The sequence below is a fragment of the Strix aluco genome, chromosome 3 (assembly GCF_031877795.1).
Source record: "Strix aluco isolate bStrAlu1 chromosome 3, bStrAlu1.hap1, whole genome shotgun sequence".
NCBI lineage: Eukaryota > Metazoa > Chordata > Aves > Strigiformes > Strigidae > Strix > Strix aluco.
The window spans coordinates 47,157,280-47,178,471 of record NC_133933.1 but is presented as its reverse complement, the minus strand read 5'-3'; the positions used below and the strand labels follow the sequence as shown (position 1 = coordinate 47,178,471).

The following is a 21,192-nucleotide window of genomic DNA, read 5'->3' as shown; positions in this document are numbered from 1 at the left end:
TCTGTGAGCTCGTGTGTATGCGTACATGCAAACACAGGTATTCCAGGACAGGGCAGGCTTGTGGGTGCCTACAGTGTTCAGTGAGATTTCTAGTCAGTTACACTCACCAAGCCAGTGCATGCATTTAGTCTACTTCAACCTTCAGCTTAAAACATGAGGGTGAAACAGTTTCAACCAGTTACTTCCTCCCTACAGCCCTGTCAACAGTATGACAAAGCGTTCCTGGACATATTTTTTTTTTTAGTTCCTATTATGCTTGAACAAAGGTATCAAGAGAAAATAATTTATATTCATCACCTATGTTGTTGGCTTCACATTCTGCTCTTCCAGTGTTTGCTGTCATTACAAGAATGCTGTTTTACAAAATTTGTTTCTACAGTAGCAGCTGACTTTTGTGGTGTCAGTACTGGCTACTTCATGTAGAGCATTTTGCAGGGATTATTGACAAATAATTCAAATACCTTAGAGGTCAGTTTTATGCCAAGGATATTTCTTATGCTTAAATCTAACTATCACTCATGTTATTTAAATTTAAATCAAGAACATCAATAATTTAAGATTAAGTATTTATTTTACTGGATCCTTCCTGGAAAGACAAGACAGGGATTCTTTTAATTTAAATGGATTTATAATTGTGTTTTTTTTTTTTTTCCCCTCTCTCTCTTTTCCAATAGCGGCTCTGATTCGAGGGAATCGTAAAAACTGTGCTCAATTTTCTGGATCTCTTGACTGGTTGATCAGCAGATTAGAAAGACTGGAAGCCTCTTCTGGTATGGTTTGTTAGTATTTTAACTTCCTTATTTGAAGAGATTTTTATCCTTTAAAATTGACAATATACTTGTTCAGTCTAATTATTATGAAGTTCTTCCTATGAGAGTGTAAAATATATTAATAAAGTGAAATTTATATTTGTAACATTTTTACATATTGATTTCAGTTTTAGTTCTATCTTAAGTTCTGGCCATCTTTCCTTTTCCTTGACCAATTGGTTGTAACGTTATCTTTTAATTCAGGCAAACAAACCATTTGACAAAACAGTTGTTCTACAGTTTCAATTTTATTAAGTTGCTTTCTGTCTAATTCTAGGACCTTCCCTTCCCTTCTCTTTGGAAGTATGCTTGTTTTTCAGGTTTTGCATCAAACTAAATATAATAATAACCATATGGAGTGGATATAATTTATTTCTTCTTGAAGGACTGCAGTGGTAATGTAGGGAAGGTCATGTATTCTACTTGAGTATGTGTAATAATAGATGGGTCTTCAGAAAATACCTCTGTGTTTGCATGTAACAGTGTTACCTCTGTAATATATACACATTCCCTTTTTAATCACCTCTCTCACTCCTGAGGTCTGAATTTCTGTTTGAAGCTAACAAGAAGGAGCATGCCTGAAACACATTTATGATTTGAGAATCTGGAAATTCTTTCTTTAGACACTAATTCTTTAATCTAGCATCTTTATTTTCTTTGTCATTACCTAACATCTTTTTTTCCTCCTGAACCACTATGTTAACCCCTTAGTGTCTCTGAGGTGCAATCAGTCTCTGTGTTGCTCAAAGTGAAAGTAAATGAAGTTATGCTGAGCTGTACTTTACTTCTCACTGAAATGGTGATCCTGGATTCTGTTTGCTTGGAAGCAATCTGTTCTCTGTAAACCTACTCTGTCAACCAAACACATTGTTTTTTTAAGTTTCCAATGGATTTTTTTAAAACAATACTGCAACGAAACTTGATCAAAAAGCTCTTTGTATTATATTGGAAAAATACACTTTTTGAGCAGAATACGAAATGAAGTAGTATGAACACTGCACATTAGGTGAATGAAAATAGTATCTTTAGATACTTGGTATCTTGGTAATATATGATTCCTATTGGCATTGACATCTTGCTGTCAATGTACCTCTGTACTGTGCTAAATGTGGTTATTAACATGATTCTAGTCTATTATAGGACCTTAAAGGTCCTATGGCTTACTCTATTTGGCAGGTGCTTATTTAAAAAAATGATCTTCAATACTTATTAGAATAATTATTTTGTGGTTTTTAGCAATACTACTCTATTTTCTCTAAAAGTATGTGTTTGAAACATGCCACTGTAGTTTGATTTTGTAAACGAGTCGTGGACAAATCTCATTGCATTAAAGAACCTCTGTTAAGTGTATCTCAAAGTTATTGAAGAGATACTAGGACTATGTTTCTGCAATTAAGAGTGTTGATTTCATGGGTGATACTTGAGTCTCTTGCCTCATTTTACTGATATAAATACAGCTTTTTTCTTTTTTCTTATATGAAGATTTGATTACTGTTCTTTTCACCACAAAAATGTGCCAAAATGATGTCGTCTAGGCATCTGAACAGTAGACTGTAATCAAACTTGGACCCAGCAGCTAAGAAATGAGATTCAGATAGAGTGATGAGTTCTGGACTCTTAAGACTGATTTTTGACTCTTTTCAAGCATGCTTTTCATGATGGTGATTACATAAAGATCAAAAACTAAAATAATACTGTTGGTAAGAAATGTCACTGCAGCCTGATGCTCCCCCTCCTTGTTTTTCAAGATTAGTAAAAGTATTTATTGGAATAAAAAAACCGCATGTGTAGTGTAAGGCCAGTGTTCTAAATTTTATTCTTACCATTGTAATACTTCTTGGAGTTCTACAGGTTACAGCAGTAACTGAAAACATGGTGAGATCTTTTAATATCTGATTTGCCAATTAAGGACATGAGATTAAAGAAATTATGAAAGAGGTGAAATAAGAAAAATGTTAACAGCTCCTTACAGAAAGCTTTTCTCCCATGCACTAGAAAGAAATGTTAAACAACAAGCAGGAGCTCAGTCTAAATTAAGCTCTTATACATGATAAGGAATTTGCCTTGCAAATTATTCCTCCCTGTAACTAGAAGTGAAGAGGGAAATACAGAAATATAAATAAGATAAACTGGAGATGTTGTACATGTAATACTTGGTAATGTTAACATATGAAATAATAACGCAGTAAAAGCAATTTTGGTTTGAGATATTTCAAATTTTATATAGGTAATTAACATAATACAGAAGGTGGGGTTTTTTTTGCCATTATACAAATCTTAAGTTTCACTACTAGGAGAAAGCACTAAATGTTTGTAAGAAATGTATCTGGAATAACGCCTTCTATTGTAGAAGTTGAGAAAATTCTGTTTTAAGTCAATAATGAGTAAAAAATAGTCCTGTGGAGAGAAGAATTGTAAGCAACCAAGAAGTTAAAGACAGTTTTGTAGTGCTTGTGCTACCACAGGCAATCTCAATTTCAATAGTTTCATTTTTTTAATGAATGTTAATATACTTCTAATTTATATGTTTTTCTCTGTAACTTGACATTGCAGTATAAATGTTTGTGATGTCCTGTATAACTTGTATTAATCTTCCGTGCTCAGAATTGTAGTCCAACCAATTTAATGGAACCTCTTGTGTTAAATGTAATAATAGTTTTACTAGAATACCAGAGAGAGACTTGTCTTAACCTGTGTCTCTTTTATTGCCTGGTTCCAGCTGCTGTAATTGATATCCCTTGTCTGATATTCTTTGATCTGTTTCTGGTTCATGTTTCTCTTTTCACATTAAGTGTAGGTATCAAGGTGGATTTCAGGAGCTAATTCTTAATAGCGCATGGAAGGTGTTTTGAATCCAGTGCAGGAAGAGCAACAGATTTGAAAAACATTCAATGATGTGTAGTGATTACTGTGTTTTAAATTTTTGTTGTCTGTTTTTCCATCTCTCTGTAGTTCATGTATGCTTTGCTATGTCATTACTATTAATACATATAATTTCCCCTCCCTCCCCTCTTCTGTTTTCTGCTCTCACCCAGCTGGAACCATTTTAGAGTTACAGGCTAAGAAATGTTTTCAAGTTGCAGTTGTGACTGTTTTCTGTTATATATAATATTTGTTACTATTCTGTTGGAAGATGGCCTCTTGAGGGTCTTTCAAGCCTTATTTTCTGTAATTATGACACACTAAGTTCAAAAGGCAGGAAGGTTTGTAGTCAGACCAATGGGCAGGGTTGTTAGAACAGTGAGAACAATGTAACGTACCTTTCAGGTTACATATTTGTAGTTTATTCCCATTATCTTGTTATTTTAGTGTTGTGTATTGCTTCATGAGCTGGAAGAAACATAATAATCTTCCTTTCAATAATAATTTTTCATTGATTACACAGTTGTCCTTGGGAATTAAAATTTCCTTCCCGTCCTGTTCTTCCCACTCCTGAATCACACTTCTGCCACAGATAGATGTGTCCTTGGATTCATTGGCATCTTAAGGAAGGAATGTCAGGAAGGGAAGATGTTCCCCATTGTAAAAATTCTTTGGTTTGTATTAGAGTGGTAGACATTTGAAAAGAAATGTCACAGGCATGACACAGTTGTTCTCATCAGCCTTTTACTGTGACACTAAATACATGAGAAATATCCTGCTATTGCTGAGTGTCCCAAGTAAAAATCAGAGTTGTGTCAGCCACAGATCACCAATTTTGGCATATATTATCAAATTTCTTACCTTGGTAGTCTTCAAAGGATCATCAGCAGCCATGAGAATAGATGTCTCCTATAGTAAACAAGGTGAATAAAGTGTTTGTGTTCTCCTCAGCGTTGTCATTAAACATTCACATGCATTTTGTTTATTTGCCATAAATCCGTTCCTGAGATGAACTGACCAACAGCATGCGAAAATATTGTCAAATGTCAGTGGTAGGAGTGTGCTCCCTCTCAGAGCCAAGGGTGAAATGCCATGGCGTTCACTAGCTGATTGGCAAGATTTACAATGGGTAATCACAGTTGTGAAGAGCAGTTATACATTGCTGCTTTTCCTCTGGAAGTCTTGGGGCAAGCAGAGAGTTTAGAAGTCAGTTGTTCTCTTGGGGTGGAGGCTGGTATAGAGACTTTGAAGTGTTTGCCTGTCCAGACAGGCCCTCCAGACAGTGATGTTTCATAGAAGTATTTTTGCAGATTTTGTTTCATGTTTTTGCTTCAGAACTGTGGCTTTAGGGTGGGGGACCTGTTTTATTATGCTATTACTTCCTACTCCTGGCATGCACCTGATCTGTTTCAACCCTGATTTGTTTATGCTCTGAATCCTTGATCTGCTCCAGATATGCGGCAACAGGAACATAGGAGGCTAAATCTGTATTACTATTTTAGTTCTCAGCAGGTGTTACAGACAGTTAGCTACTCATAGCACTGGTGTCTAGTTAGAGATTTGCTGATCATTGTGTCACTGGAGCTAGTGTATTAGGTGTAGAGATCCTAACCAAATAGACATCATAACAACATTCATGTTGGTTTTCATTATTATTAGGGAAACCTGCTCTGCAGATACCATGATCTTCTTGCTTTCATGAACATTTGAGTAACAGAGAATTTAAACTGAAACAAGCATTTAAAACTTGGCAAAATTGCAGGCTAAATCTTTTCTCCACTACAGTTCACCTTTGGTGTGAGAGCATCTAGGGAGAATGTTCTCACAATTATGCAGTTGCATGAGATTTGACTGCAACTTTCTTAATTTCAGTGTATTTCCTCAGTTGTTCATAGTGAAATTATTTTGTAAGATACTAATTTTACATCTGAAACTCTCAGGGCTAGGATTTTCAGAAATAATGCAAAAATTTGCACTCAACTTTTGGAGGTTCAAGATGAAATTTGTTATGACAGCTCTAGAAATGCTGTGTTACGTCGTTTCTCTTACATATGTATGTATTTTTAAAAACTGATCTCAAAGTAAAAATAACGTTTGAAAATAAAAGCCTAAATGTTGATGTTTATGATATTATAGTAAGGTATGAGATGAATTCTGTCAGCTGCAAAGTAATCTGACATTGTAGTTGTACTGCATAATGAAACTCATGACATGCTGCAAAAATTCTGAAGGTATGAATACCTGCAATGCTCGTTTGTTCTGAGTTTTCTTCTAGGAACTAGGCCACTTGAACTCCTCCCCCATATGTTCTGGTAACATAACTTCCACATTGCCTCCAAAACTGATTTTATAATTAAGACTTTTTCTGGTTTTGAGGGAGTCAGTTATACAAGGCTATATAATTATGCTGTGCTTTAGTTATCTTGAGAGGCACTGTAGGTTTAGCTTTTAGTATGTAAATGTGCTTTTGTGATTTTATGTGGGATGCCTGCTTGCCAGATTTCAAGATAGCTTGGGGCGAGGATATTCACTATTTTAATTTACGGTGGTAGGTCTACAGTAGGGAGAAATACTGGTTTATATTACACCTTTTAAATAAGGATACTTGGCTGCATATATTCACCTAAAATAAATTACTTTTCTAAGGTAGAGTGTTTGGGAGGAAGAAACACCCTGCTCTGTTAATCACACCAAAATTAGGTTCACCTTCAACATTGAAGTTGTCAGCTACATCTCCTGCAGGTGTTTTCTTGAATGTGTTGTGATAAAGATTTGATGACATAAACTACTATCAACAAAATTCCTATTTTCACTTTTTTCTTAACCTTGAACTAGAAATCTTATGAAAACAGAATAAAGACATTAAATATATAAATAGAAATTGTGAGTTGATAGTACAGATTAGATTAGAAGTTTATTCAGTTCCTGATCTTCACTGAAGCAAAAGAAAGAAAATGAAGATTTGTCCAAGTATAAATGTGTTGGAGAGTAGACCATGTTAGAAGTGAGATATCATAGGAGCTGAGTGAATAATGCAATGCAAATGCTTCAACTGTCTCTTCAATGCATAAATTAAGATTAGATTAGTCTTTCGCTCTGAAATCTATTCCAGATTGGATTAACTACTCCTACTAAAATTTTAATGGCATTAAAACATAGGTAATAAAAAATAGAATAAGGCAAGTTAGTAATCTGATATCCTCCAAGTGAAGATTTTTGGAACCAAATAATATAATTTTTTGAGTATTTTTTTTAAGGGCATGCATTTTATCCTAGTATTCTACAGTGTGACATTAGAGGAATCAACATGTTGTCCTGAAAAAATATATGCTTCCTTTCATCTGTTAGTCATTAAGAAAGAATTTTCACTCATTTTTGTCATAAAATCTGCATATTATACTGTTTGTGATATTTTTGTTAATTTCAAACACTTCCTGCTTTAGTACCTTGAGCAACTCAAGTGAAATTGGAGCATGTCCAGTTGTCTTTAATGTAGACAGTCTAAAAGTGGATCAGTCCAAACAGACATTGTTCTGAAATAGAGGGAATTTGCCCTTAGAAGAAAATGTGTTTGATAATTAGCATTCAGATGCTGCAGTAATTGAAGAAGTTGTTGCACCTGGGTCTAATTGATAACATTCATTTATTATTGAATTTTTAAATCTTCACGGTATTTTTACTTCTGTAATTGAAAAGGTTAAGACTAGAAAATGAACCCTGTATGCTACTTTAAAACAAAATTAAGATTATGAATCTACCTATACAAATCTGAAAATTCCAAGGTTATGGTTACCACACTTACATTATGTGGTATCATTTCATATTGGATTACTGTTTATATTGTTAAAAGTGTGCTTCAGTGCTACAATGAGAGGTGGTAAACATTAAATTACCAGGTTTTGAATGTAGTGATTTCCTTGCGTTCCCAGATCACTGTGGTACACAATAAAGTTGTCAATCTTGTTACAGATTACCACTCTAGATTGAGGATCCTTTTGTAGCACTTTTCTTACCTTCCTAGGTACTTTTACCCTTTTCAAGTCACCCCTGCCTGTCTAGTTGGCAGTCTGGGTGGATTCTGCTCCTGCTGTGTTGCTACAGGGCATCTACTCCTTTAGCTTGCTCCCATGACTCTTAGGTTTTTATCCTTTTTATCAATATTATTATTGTCAATATTGGAAGTATACATCTATTGCAGCCCAGATCATACCACTGCCAAATTCTGGTTTAGTATGTTCTCTTTTTTGTAGTTGAGTCTTTCCGCTTATACCTTCAGGGCTACAGAATCACTTATGGGAGTTCATTATATCACGGTTGTGACTTTTCTTGGAGCCAATGCACAGAACAGGAAAATTGTCTACAATATCTGTACAGGCTCACCTGCATTTTCTGTTTTCATATGTATTACTTTGTCTTCAAACATATTAAAACACATACTTTGTTTGAAACCTGTTTACCAGATAAATAAAATTCTGACTGTATCTGTTGTCTTCCACCTTTACATTTCAGTCCTTGAGTAATCTGTACACTTTATTAGTGATGACAGCATATCTTCCTTCAGGTCCCTGGAAAAAACATTAAATAGTATGGGGATAAAAGGTGATGGTGCTGTAGGTTATCTGAGATTAAAATGTGAGATGTGAATGAAGTCAGATGACTGCAGCCATGACTGAAGTCACTGGAAATTCCAATCCTCATTTTAATTCAGATTTTCTTGGGAAGTAAAAAATAAAACTACCTTGCAAATAGCAAGTAATTTAAAACTAACCATTGTCTCTTCTGGCAGAGTAACTTGGTCTTAACAAGGATGGGAATCTAAAATCTAAGTTTAAAGAAATAAAATCTTTGTTGACATATGACTGTTCATAACATTCTTCATATCATTTTATCTCTCTGTAAGAAGTCTGAACAACCCAATTTTTGTCCTTCATAAAATAATTTTTTTGTAGGTTTTTCTTTATGAGGAGGTCTACAGTTTCTTCGGCTGTGTTGGTCTTCTTACTTTTGTTTTTAATAGAGCTATACCTAATAGAGCAAATAAGCATAATACAAGTTGGTCTGAAATTAACAATAAAAAAATTAATGAAATTAATAAAGGTATTTTAGCCTTTGCTGGTGCATAACAATGGAACACATCCTAAGTCGACAAATGCATATCTTCACATAGATAGGTTTACAGTGCTACATTTTTCTTTTAGTAAAAGAGAGCATGGCAAAGAGCAGAAGACTCATGCTATCGATCTTGCTTTGCAAGGGTTAAGCTGAGTGTTTGGAGCCATGGCTTGAATACAGGGATGAAGACAATGATGAGAGATGTACAGTGCGAATAGGAATTGCGTATCTCTAGGTTTAAGACTGCTTCTCAGCTTTTCCTCATCAATTTTTCTCATTGAGACATCAACTGTATCAACTGATAATGATGTACTATGTACATGTATAATACTGGCCTTTGCCACATGTGGAAGATCTCAGAGCAAGTGGTGACTTGATCCAGTACACACGGGGGTCTCTTTTGCTGCCCCATTGCAGGGAACCATTTTAAGGCTAATGATTCCTGATGGCAGTGACTGCTGCTTTATTGGGATTAGAACTGCATTTAATTGAAGGGCCACTGGAGATTTAGTGGTTCTTACTTCCTTGCACATCTTAGTTTCATACTAATATCTATTTGCTCTTTGAAGAACATCACTGTTGCTCCCAGTAGCTGTTACATACACAAAGAAAATTATACATAGTAGGCCAGTAGACTGGGAATTTACCTCTGCTCTCTAATTTAGAGGTATATGACTCCATTAGTGGTTCATACAGTTTTCTAAGGGAAGAAACAGAAAACTGTAAATATGGAGAGCATATTTTATATTATATAATATGTATGTAGTGTGAAGTCTTCACTGGAAACCAGTACTGTACCCAGTTTGTTTGAATTTGATCATCACATATTTGTTATTAAAATTTCAAATTAATTTACATTTTCTGTTCTGTCCTTTCTGATTTTTACTACATTCCCTTATTCTGGGAAATCTAAAAAGTACCTCAATCCTGTTTTGGTTTTGTTTATCATATACAATGATTTTTGACACTATTCCATGTGGCTGAACAATACATTAGGAAGTATTATGTGCAGTTATGATTTTATGTGCACTTTGAATAAATAATTTTAATTTTTTCCCCCAGGAATTCTAGAGGTTTTACACTGTGTGTTGGTGGAAAGCCCAGAAGCTCTAAACATTATTAAGGAAGGACATATTAAATCAATCATCTGTCTTTTGGACAAACATGGAAGAAACCATAAGGTAGGCAAAGAAGAGATGAGTATATTTAGATGGACAGTTGTGAACAAAGCAAGCACTTTGTTCTGTGTAGAAAATAGATTTCAAATACTTTAATAGTGTATTCATAATTGGGAATGAAACTTTTCCTAAAAGGCACATGAGCAGTTTGAAGAAGCAAAGGTGAATGTTATCTTCTTTTTGATGAAAACATTGATACACTCTAATTCTCAAGGGAAACAGGAAGAATATATCTTAATATTGTTAGGAGAATTTCAGAATTGTTTTAAAACTACTATGTTGGATGAATTACATACCCTTACCTGCCTTCCAGTAACAAGGTATATAGCATTATATTGCCTGAAGTAACTCACAGTGATAATCAAAAAATATTTAAGATTAAAAGAATCTTTTTCTTTTTTTTTTTCAGGTTTTGGATGTTTTGTGTTCTCTCTGTGTTTGTCATGGAGTAGCTGTGCGGTCTAATCAACATCTAATCTGCGATAATCTCCTGCCAGGAAGAGATCTGCTTTTACAGACACGCCTTGTCAACCATGTGAGCAGGTAAAAAGAAAAAATCTCTATCTATAAACAAAGCAGAATAAAACTTGTGGTTAAAAGAAATAGTCACTACAGAAAACCTGGTTTACTTCCAAAACTTTTGTTAAAATATTTTATTCTTACTAGGATTTTAAATACTCTTTGCAATATTGATTAGAATCAAAACATGGGTCAGAGAGGTGCCACAAGCTAAAGCTGCTCTGAACTGCTCTCTGTGAATCTGTGATCTCTTCTAAAGATTCTTGCCTAGATCTAGGTGTGCTTTCACAGTATTGTCAGCTGGTGTCCTGTGATTGCCTTTATGTTTGTGATCTTGTGAGGATTTCCTAATCACCTTTGGTCAAAATCTAAAACTCAGTGCCAAAGACCTTCACCAGTGCCTAGGATATTTAGGGAGTGCCCTCACCCTTCCTTCCACTGGCAGAGTGGTAGAAGCTACCTTCCAGCAGACATTAATAACAAGATGAAGCTAGTAACATCTTAAACTAGCAAAGTGATATTTACAAAGTAAATGTTTATCCAGAATTTGAATTTATGCTGAGGCAGAAGAATCTGGCTTTAAAAGAGGATTCGTGGGATCTTCTGTCTCAAACTTATGTCTGTTTTAAAAAGTCTCAGTCATTAAGTGAGAATGAAAGTTGAAACATAGAAATAGTACTTATAATTCAGAGTTCATAGGATTTAGTAGATGCTGAAAACATAAAAATTCCACAACTGTGTATTTGACAATTTGACAATTTTATAGCTAATACATTCAGTCATATTTTTCAGAACCACATGTGACGTGACTTCCCCCAACACATCCAATAATACACCAAGATATATAAGACATGGAAAGATGATGTAATGGGAATCATTCCATGTCAGCAATGAATTTGAACAACTGATAAGCTAAAATCACTTAAATGTATGGGTACTGATTGAGTTTCTGGGCTGACTTTGGATCTCATACAGGGAAGGTAGAGCTGTCTCCCAGGTATGGCTGTAGACAAAGCAAATGTAGTTAATACATGTTTTTGCTCGGCATTAGAAAGTTGTGAATGAGAATATTCATATTCTTGTAGTTACGAGGAAAAAAAGATTATTTTTTCCAAGGTCAGAAAGACCAATGAAACACTGAAAACATTTAGTGATAGACTGTGACTTGTATACCTCGCACCAGAAATAATTGGCAAAGGAACTTTCTAAGATATTGCTGTTTAACATACTTTTCCAGGGGACTGGAAAATTCTATTCAGAAACCTCTATTTAAAAAAATTTGGATGATGAAGTTGATAAAGTGGAGTCTGGACAAAGGCATAATAAAGCTGATACTGTGTTCAGGCAGAAAAGATTAAATCAGTGATCTTACCAATAACTTATAAATTACTTGAGTTTTCTGAAAGATAGCTTTGTCAAGCAGGTTTTGTTTATGTTTAAGGAGATTAGATGTTTGACTTGTAACAAAGTGAAGAGTATCTATACTTAAACATTTGGGAGAAGACACCTCATATACTTCTAGAAGGAAAGTGTATTAGTCTTATGTGATAAAACAAGTTATTTTATAAGCAATCAGATCAGTAAAGTCTGCTTTTACACTGACTTGTATTTAACAGCCTGGATCAACCCTTCTTCATCCCCCTGCATTCTCTCCACTGGAAGGCATACTGTGCACTGTAGCTGCCTTAGAGCTACATCTTTGTTGATTAGGCAGCTTGTTTGTAGAAAGAAAATATTTGTAGAAGTTATAACCCAGTCCAGTGGAGGGACATGAAAACTAGATACATTCAGCCTAGAAGTCTATAAGATTTTTCGCCTGTATATGAGAAAATATAGCTAGCAGTAATTTTGGATACTTCTGTACTCTACGGCTTTAATTCAAGATTGGATGGCTTAGTACAAAACTGGCACAGTAATGGTTGTCTGGAGACAGATTTTTTGGGATGATATTCTAGATGCAGTATTATCCCGAAAATCAGATTAGAAAAGCATAGTTTTCTTTTCTCTTTTTCCTTCATGACCTTTAGATGTATGAGTACATATTGCTATTTAACTAGATATTGAATAAGCACAGTAATAGTTCTGCCTTAGAAGTATGCTTGTGAAGTACTTCAAAATCATTAGCAGTAGGAACATTAAATTGATATTAAGGATTGGTACAACCTCTACAAATTACTGAGTTATACAGAACTTTTAACAAGGAAGGGAGAGATACAAGAGAATTCTGAAATAGATTGACACTTTACTTTTGTATCTTTGTAAATGTTATTCTCTTGAATAGATAATGAGTGTTATAGAATGCAGTTTCCTATGTAAAATTAAACCTGCAGTGGTTACTTACTACATTTCTATTGGTAACTGGTGAATAGCTGTCTTTTTTGTTTGTAGGATTTAATATCTATTAAATGTTCAAACACATAAAGTATTATTATTGGTATCTGAGTGAGGATACTGTCTCAGTTAATGAAACAAACACTTTTTTACTTTAACTGTATAGAGTGCTTTCCACCTAAATAAATAAATAAATAAATATCCTGCTTTCTGGGAGGCCCAAGATTGCCACAATTCATGAAGAGCACAGACTACTATCCATTGCTGATCTTTCATGTGGGCATGAATGACACTGCAAGCCGGAACCTGGGCAGAATCAAGGAAGACTACAAAGCCCTGGGTGTACAAGCAAAAACTATTGATGCTCAAGTTGTCTTTTCTTCCATTTTACCAGTTAGAGGAGAGGGTGGAGCCAGAAATAGATGTCTAATGCAAATCAACTTTTGGCTTTGTGGCTGGTGCTGTCATGAGGGTTTTGGCTTTTAAGACAACAGGACATTCTTCCATGACTACAGCCTGTTAGGGTGGGATGGGATCCACCTGTTGAGAAGAGGCTAGGGAATCTTTGGCAGCAGGCTGGCCAACTTGGTGAAGCAGGCTTTAAACTGAAGGACTTGGGGTACGGAGTCCAAAGTGTCAACGCTCACACCATTGCAATCAACTGGGGAATAAGCCAGGCCAACCAGAGTAGTGACAAATGTTCCTTAGTGCCTTCCAAGATGAGAACCAGAAGACCAACAACCTCAGGTGTATATATACACCAATGCACGCAGCCTGGGGAACAAACAGGAGGAACTGGAGCTCTGTGCCTAGTCAGAAAATTAAGATATCACAGGAATAACTGAGACATGGTGGGACAACTCACATGACTGGAGGATTGCAATGGATGATTATAGGCTGTTTTGTAAAAACAGGCAAGGAAGAAGCAGAGGAGTTGCACTATATGTTAAGGAGAGCCTTGAATGTACAGAAGTCAACTATGGCAATTGTGGAAGCCTTGTCAAATGCCTCTGGGTCAAGATCAGAGTGGTTGTATCCAAAGGGGATCTTGCAATAGGCATCTGCTGTTGACTTCCAAACCAAGATGATAAGGCCAAAACCCAATATTTGGGTGACTTAAGGAAGCTTCAGGTCAACAAAACCTGGTTCTTATGGGTGACTTCCAACAAATGTCTGGGTAGTCGAAGAACAATACACCAGCTCACATCATCCATCAGATTCCTGGAATGCGTAGAGGACTGCTTCCTCATACAGATATTAGATGTGCCAACCAGGAATGAGGCACTGCTGGACTTGCTACTCACTTATCAAGAAAACCTCCTTTGTAATATCTCGGTTAGTGATAGCCTTGGCTGCAGTGATCACAATATTGTGGAGTCTGGGATCCTGCTGGGCACACTGAAGGTTAGTACTAAGACAAAGGTTTTAGATTTTAGAAGAGCAAACTTCAGCTTGCTCAGAGTTCAGTTGGGAGAGGTTCTCTGGGAAGCTTCCATGGAGGATGAAGGAGCCAGCGAGTGCTGGGAGTTTTTCAAGAACGCTCTTCTGGAAGCAGAAAAACAGTTCATCCCCTTTAAAGGTAAGGGAAGTAGGTGGAGCAAGAGATGCCCTTGGTTTAACTTCAAGCTTCTGAGTCTGCTCAAAACCAGAAGAGAAGTGCACCAGAGATGGAAAACCAGATGAATACCTGTTGAGAACTACAAGGGCATTGCCAGGGTGTGCAGAGGTGCAGTTAGAAAAGCAAAAGCTCAGCTCAAATTGAAATTGGCCAGAGATGTCAAAAACTACAATAATGGGTTCTTGAGGTACATAAACAACAAGCAGAAACAGAAGGAAAATATTGTCCTGCTGTTAAACAGGAAAGGTGAATTAGTCACCAACAATGCTGAAAAGGCAGAGGTTCTCAAAACTTTCTTCACCTCTTGTCTTCACCAGCACTGTTGGGCACAAGACCTTGAGAACAAAAATCCAGGTTGATGCAAACAGACTCACTGTCAGTGAAGGAAGACTTGGTATGCAAACTATTACAGGAGCTTGCCCCCTACAAATCAATGGGCCACGGGTGTTAAGAGAGCTGGCTGATGTCATTGCGAGGCCAATCTCCATAATTTTTGAGAAGTCGTGGAGCTTGGGGGAAGTCCCAGAAGACTGTAAGAAGGCTAATGTCACCCCCATGTACAAGAAGGGCTTAAAGGAGGATTCATGAAATTATAGGGCCATCAGCCTTACTTCAGTCCTTAGGAAAGTTATGGAATTAATCCTTCTGGGGGCTACACAAGTCAAATGAAGCACATGATTGGGAAAAGCCGGCACAGATTCACCAAGGGCAAATCGTGCTTGACAAATCTGATTGTCTTCTATCACAAAGTAACCTGCTCAGTTGATGTGGGGTGAGCGGTGGACATTGTCTACCTGGATTTCTCCAAGGCTTTTGATACAGTTCCCTGCAGCTTCCTCCTAGGGAAACTGATGCGTTACGGTCTAGACAAGTGGTCTGTGAGGTGGGTGGGGAACTGGCTGACAGGCCGCACCCAGAGGGTGGTGGGAAATAGCTCTTTTACAAACTGGCAACCTGTCACAAGTAGGGTCCCCCAGGGATTGATACTGGGCCCAATGCTCTTTAATACCTTTATAAGTGATCTGGATGATGGGATCAAGTGTACCCTGATGACATTTGCTTGACATTACCAAACCAAGCAGGGAAGTGCACACTTTGGAAGGGAGAGCCACCCTGCAGGAAGACCTGGATAGGCTGGAAGAGTGGGCTAACAAGAACCTTATGAAGTTCAACAAGGACAGTTGTAGGGTCTTGCACCTGGGAAAACACAATCCAGGGGTGCAGCACAGGCTGGGATCTACGTGGCTGGGGGGAAGCTCTGTGGAAGAGGATCTATCTGGGGGTCCTGGTGGAAAACCACATCAACATGAGTGAAGAGTGTGCTGCAGCAGCAAAGAAAGCCAACAGGATGCTGGGTTGCATCAACAAGGACATCACTAGCAGAGATGAAGAAGTCATTATCCCACTCTACTCAGCACTTGTCAGGCCACACCTGGAATATTGTGCTCAGTTTTGGTCCCCATTATACAAAAATGACAGGCTGGCGAGGGTCCAGAGAAGGGGCACAAAGATGATCAAAGGACTGGGAAGCCTGCTGTATAAGGAAAGGCTGAGAGAACTGGGTTTGTTCAGCCATGAGAAGAGAAGGCTTAGGGGAGACCTTATGACCATGTGCCAGTATTTAAAGGGTGGCTACAAGGAAGATGGAGACTCCCTTTTGACAAGGAGTCATATGGAAAAGATGAGGGGTAGTGGGTACACGTTACTCCTGGGGAGATTCCAACTGGACACAAGAGGAAAATTTTTCACAATGAAAATAATGAGCCATTGGAATAATGTCCCCAGGGTAGTGGTGGATTCCCCAACATTGGTCACTGTTAAGATTCAGCTGGACAGGGTGCTGGGCCATCTTGTCTAGACTGTGCTTCTGCCAAGAAAGGTTGGACCAAATGATCCTTGAGTCCTTTCCGAACCGATGTTCTATGATTCGATGAAATAAAATTACTTCTATTGTTTTAATCACAAAAAACAATCATGAAATTTGAGTTTAATGAAAAGTCCATGGTAGTTCATCATGTTCTTGAGATAAGTTTTTAATAACCACTTTTATTCTTTCTGTTTAAGCATGCGACCCAACATCTTCTTGGGGATTAGTGAAGGCTCTGCCCAATACAGAAAATGGTACTATGAACTTATGGTGGACCATCTAGAGCCCTTTGTGACTGCAGAATCAACTCATCTACGAGTGGGCTGGGCTTCAACAGAGGGCTACTCACCATATCCAGGGGGAGGAGCAGAATGGGGAGGAAATGGTGTTGGTGATGACTTGTATTCCTATGGCTTCGATGGTCTGCATCTGTGGTCAGGTATTCTCCTGGGGTATTTTGTTTCGAGGGGTTTTTTTGTTCCTTTGTTGCTTTGTTGTTTGTTTGTTTGTTTGTTTTTTTAATACTGGAATGTTGTTTGCAATTCCGGTGAATTAGTTTTCAACAGCAACAAAGTGAATCAGATGTTTCAGCTGACACTAGGAATATTTAGAAACAGTACCCTATATCAGAATATGCTTTAAGTTGACATTGCATATTGAGAAAAATGTTTTATACAAAGTAATGCAGATAGATAGGCTAATAACTTATTTTTAAGCCTGGGAATTATTTTGGAGCATTTTTCAGCATAGCTATAAATATTTTATTTAAAACTTCAAAGGTGCAAAAAATGAGGTCTGACATATGGTGGTCTGGATTTGTAATTCCTGTGTGATAGTGTAAGAATGGCCTAAGAGATTTAATTCACAGGACTGTCCTTTTTTTTTTTTTCTTTTTTTCCCCTTTTTTTTCTCCTTTTTTTTTCTTTTTTTCTTTAAACAGACTTTTAATATGGATCTTTAGAAGTTTAGAAATACTTTAGAGGTGAAGAATATTTTTAAGTATGCTTTTTGCCATACATTTTAAACCCAGATATTTTTCTGTAGTGATGTTTTATTTACATACATTAAGACTGACTGTTTATTGCAAGACTTGCAAATCATATTCCTAGCTTGCATATGGTGTGTTTGGTCAGGTATTCATTTTTACAATGTTATTGGCCCAGCTTGGATCTATTTGTTAATAGTAATTTCTGTATGCATATTCTGGTGTTAAAGGAAGCTGAACTGAGTATCTAAAATATTTCTATTTACTGTTGATTCTGCAAATATTTTATTCTCTCTTCAAATTGGGTTAGCTCAGCAAAATCATAATAATAAGAAAGAAAGCTTGTTCTCTTTTTCTTACTCTTTTTCACATAATTTAACTTCTGTGAAAAGATTCCTAGATATCATTTAGAATGGGTAGTCCTACATTTGAACACTCTTAAACTTCTTGAAGAAAGTTTCTATTGTGGTTTCCCCTTGTTGAAGAAATATTTTCCTTTGATTTTGAGAGATTATTGGACAGTGGTGAACTGTAGAACTGACTGAAAACTGGGTTAGGCTCATTGGGTTGGCAATTCTTGCCACTATGAAGATATGAGCAAGTTTTCTAAAGCTCCTTAGCAGACAAGAGGGGCATTTTAGTGACTTAGCTCTATGTATCATTCAAGGTCTTTGAAGTTTTGATGCATTGTGGCTTGCACTTGGAAAAGAATACAGTTTTACATTTCAAAAGAATTTTCCAATCAAAATAGCAATGGATTGTATTATTAAGTAATAACATATCGACTGGAGTGGCATCTTAGGAAAGTAGCTGCCACTTTGCCTTTCATGTATAGTGAGAATTACTTTGGAACAATGATGCATAATTAATGGTGTCATTAAAGCTGTGTCATAACTGAGTTTGTGAGATAAAGTATTATTACAGAAGAACCAGAAAATGATGAGCCAACTGAAATAACTTTTGTAGTTAGGGTCCCTTTTAAGGAGGAAATAAAAGATTACTGAAAAACAAAATTATTTTTCTACCCACCAGAAACTTTCTAATCAGAAATGTCACAAAAGGATAAATGAACAATTGTTTGTGGTTCTCAAGTCAGTAATCTAGCCCAGTCAAGAGAGTCCAGACCACCTTTGTATATGCAACTTCTGTATATTAATCTCTGTTGTGGAAGTGGCTGGTAGATTTGAAAAGATTTCTGTCTTCATTGACATTCTCATATAACACATACCTCTCAAACTTGGAAGGACTTTTAAGTAGTTGAATGGTAAAAATCATAGCCTTTCTTTTTCTTCCACAATCCCAGGCTGCATCTTGGTAAGTCTCTGCTATGATATTTAAAAAATAATCTTCTGAACATGAAGCATTTACTGCATTAATGAATAGCAGCAGTAATTTCTACCCCTGAGTTTCTGTTCTGGACCAAGCCTTTACTGGAATCACATTTAATTTACATTCATTTCTTCAGTTCAGCAATTACTTCTTTAATATGGAGAAGTGAAACTCATAGATTTTTAAACCCTAAGGCCAGAAAAGGCACTTAGATCATTTGTTCTGACTGTGTTCATCAAAGACCAGTACATATTTCTGTTAACAGTCAGCCTCGATTTGATCCCAGTAACCTGTATTTGGCTAAATTTTAACATCTAAAAAGGCGCCTGGTGTCAAGTAGCATGCCTTAAGGAAATGAAGTATCCAGTCTTCATTGATAGTTTTTTTGGAGTTTAATTATATTAAATAATTGTCTCTTTCTGTGATTTATTTGAAACTAACTCTCAGCTGTTGTGATGTTTTTCTCTGCTATCCTCTACTGTGCTCTGTGAGTTTTGGGATGTAGAGCTGGTAGAAGGTCTTTCCTTATAAGTCATTCCTTATGCTGTGACTGCTACTCTGTTTTGCAGCAGCATTTCCTATAGATTTCTTAATTTGTGAGGGGCCATTAGGATTGCTCCATGTCATTCCCCTGTCTTTGCTCATGGAACTGACTATTCTTACAGCAGCTGAGCTAAGGACATCCTGTCTTGGAAGGGTGTAGGGAAGCAGCAAGACCATCTGAAAACTTTTTTTTTTTCCCCAACTGTAATGCTGACTGCCCTAACAAGAGGGACAAATTGCACAAGAGCACCTGTCCTACAGTCTGCAGATTATGTGACAGTACCAGGAAGTCATTTTCCATACGTAGAGTATTGGAAATGTTGGGTTTTCTTTTTTCTTGGGGGGAGGCGGGGGGGATGGTGGTGGTGTGTGTAAGAAAATTTATCTGCAGAAGAATTATTGAGATTTTTCTTCTATTATTTTTGCTGCTGTTAAAAACATACACCATGTTCGTTCTTCATCTTCTTGGAAATATATTGCTTTTAGTTAAGTCCTTCCTGTTTACAGAATTTGGACAGCACAGTTAAAATGTTAGTGCACTGTTCTTGATATGCATTATGGTTTCTCTCTTGCAGACATTGCATATGTTATTTTTGGAAAACATGTCTAGAGATATTTTCATACAACTTTCATGCTTTTCCATAAATTTTTCTGTTGTAGATGGCAGTAAATTTCAGAAACAGTAATTTTCTATTTTTGTATTCTATAGTTTATTTCTCTTGAGAAGCAGGTGTGCTTGTGTAAATGTAAGACAGAATGATCCTTTAGAATTCATACAAAACTTATTAAAGAAAAAAATATATATTACTGAATAGATATGCCTCAGAATTGCTACTGCCTTTGTATATGCCAGAAAAATGCTGGTTTATGGTTTGATTATGAAACTGAGTAGTATCATCTTATACAAGTTTGCAAGGGTACCATGATGTGGCCCATAATAACAGGAAGTACCTTGCTTTTCCTAAATAATTTAAAGTACAATACTTGTCCTTATCTTGAATAATGAAGCATTCTTTAGGAAAGTACACTAGGTTTCATATTAGATACTAATGGTTGGTTTTGTATTTACACTTCTACTACTGTGAGGAATAAAATTTCATTTTCTTGGTTTTGACTGTTTATATGGGTATCAGTAATTCTCGCTTACATAAAGTGGAATTTAGTTGTATTATTTATTATTAAAATAGTTTTATAGATAGGATTGTATTCTTCTATTCACTATATTCCAAGCTTAAAATCAGGTCTTGGAAATTAGATATTTGTGTATTAATGTGTTTGTGCTCTATTGCTATGCTTTCTTTCTCTTTTTTTAGTCTGCTGTGAAAACCTGTACGATTTTCAGAAGTTCTGCTAAATGTGTCTCCTTTACTTCTACAGGTTGTGTAGCACGAACAGTAAATTCTCCCAACCAACACCTGTTAAGAACTGATGATGTTATTAGCTGCTGTTTGGACTTGAGTGCCCCCAGCATCTCTTTCCGGATAAATGGTCAGCCAGTTCAAGGAATGTTTGAGAATTTCAACATAGATGGCCTCTTCTTCCCAGTTGTCAGCTTTTCTGCAGGAATAAAGTTAGCATTCCATGTAGTTATTTTTTCCCAGTCTGGGTTTGTTTTTTTTTCTTTTTTTTTCTTCTGTGAATGTACTGAATATTTCCCTGGCTGTCTTTGCTCTCATTTCCCTTCCTGACATCTGTTTCTTTGGCACAGTTCTTGGATAGTGAGAGCTACAAAGGAGTCCTGAAGAGACAGTGCATCTGCTGTTTTTTAGCACACCAGTGTATTCAGGTGGCTTGCAGATAGACCTTAGAAACAGCTTCTTTACCATTTCTTAGCTGACACATTGCTACACATTCACATCAGAACAGCATTTTACCTATATGGGAAGAAAAACATCGGTCTTTGATTTTAAAAATATTTGTTCTAACTCACTTGTTATGAGGTAGTAACTATTATTTTAAGATGCGTTATCTGCACTTACCTTAAGAAACGGTGGTACACTTTCTTTTCAGCAGGATGAGTTAATATGAATTCAGTCAAT

At 36.5% G+C, this 21,192-nt stretch overlaps 1 protein-coding gene across 14 annotated transcripts in view; it reads left to right on the top strand.

Moving 5' to 3' along the window:
• RYR2 (ryanodine receptor 2) overlaps positions 1-21,192 on the top strand; it is a 441,630-nt gene that overhangs the window by 220,535 nt on the left and 199,903 nt on the right. For all 14 annotated transcript variants that reach the window (XM_074818391.1, XM_074818396.1, XM_074818388.1 and 11 more), the window contains 5 exons: positions 675-770; positions 9,846-9,964; positions 10,371-10,504; positions 16,494-16,735; positions 20,531-20,723. In XM_074818391.1, coding sequence (XP_074674492.1) covers positions 675-770; positions 9,846-9,964; positions 10,371-10,504; positions 16,494-16,735; positions 20,531-20,723 — 784 coding nt within the window. The remainder of the gene's footprint in view (positions 1-674; positions 771-9,845; positions 9,965-10,370; positions 10,505-16,493; positions 16,736-20,530; positions 20,724-21,192) is intronic.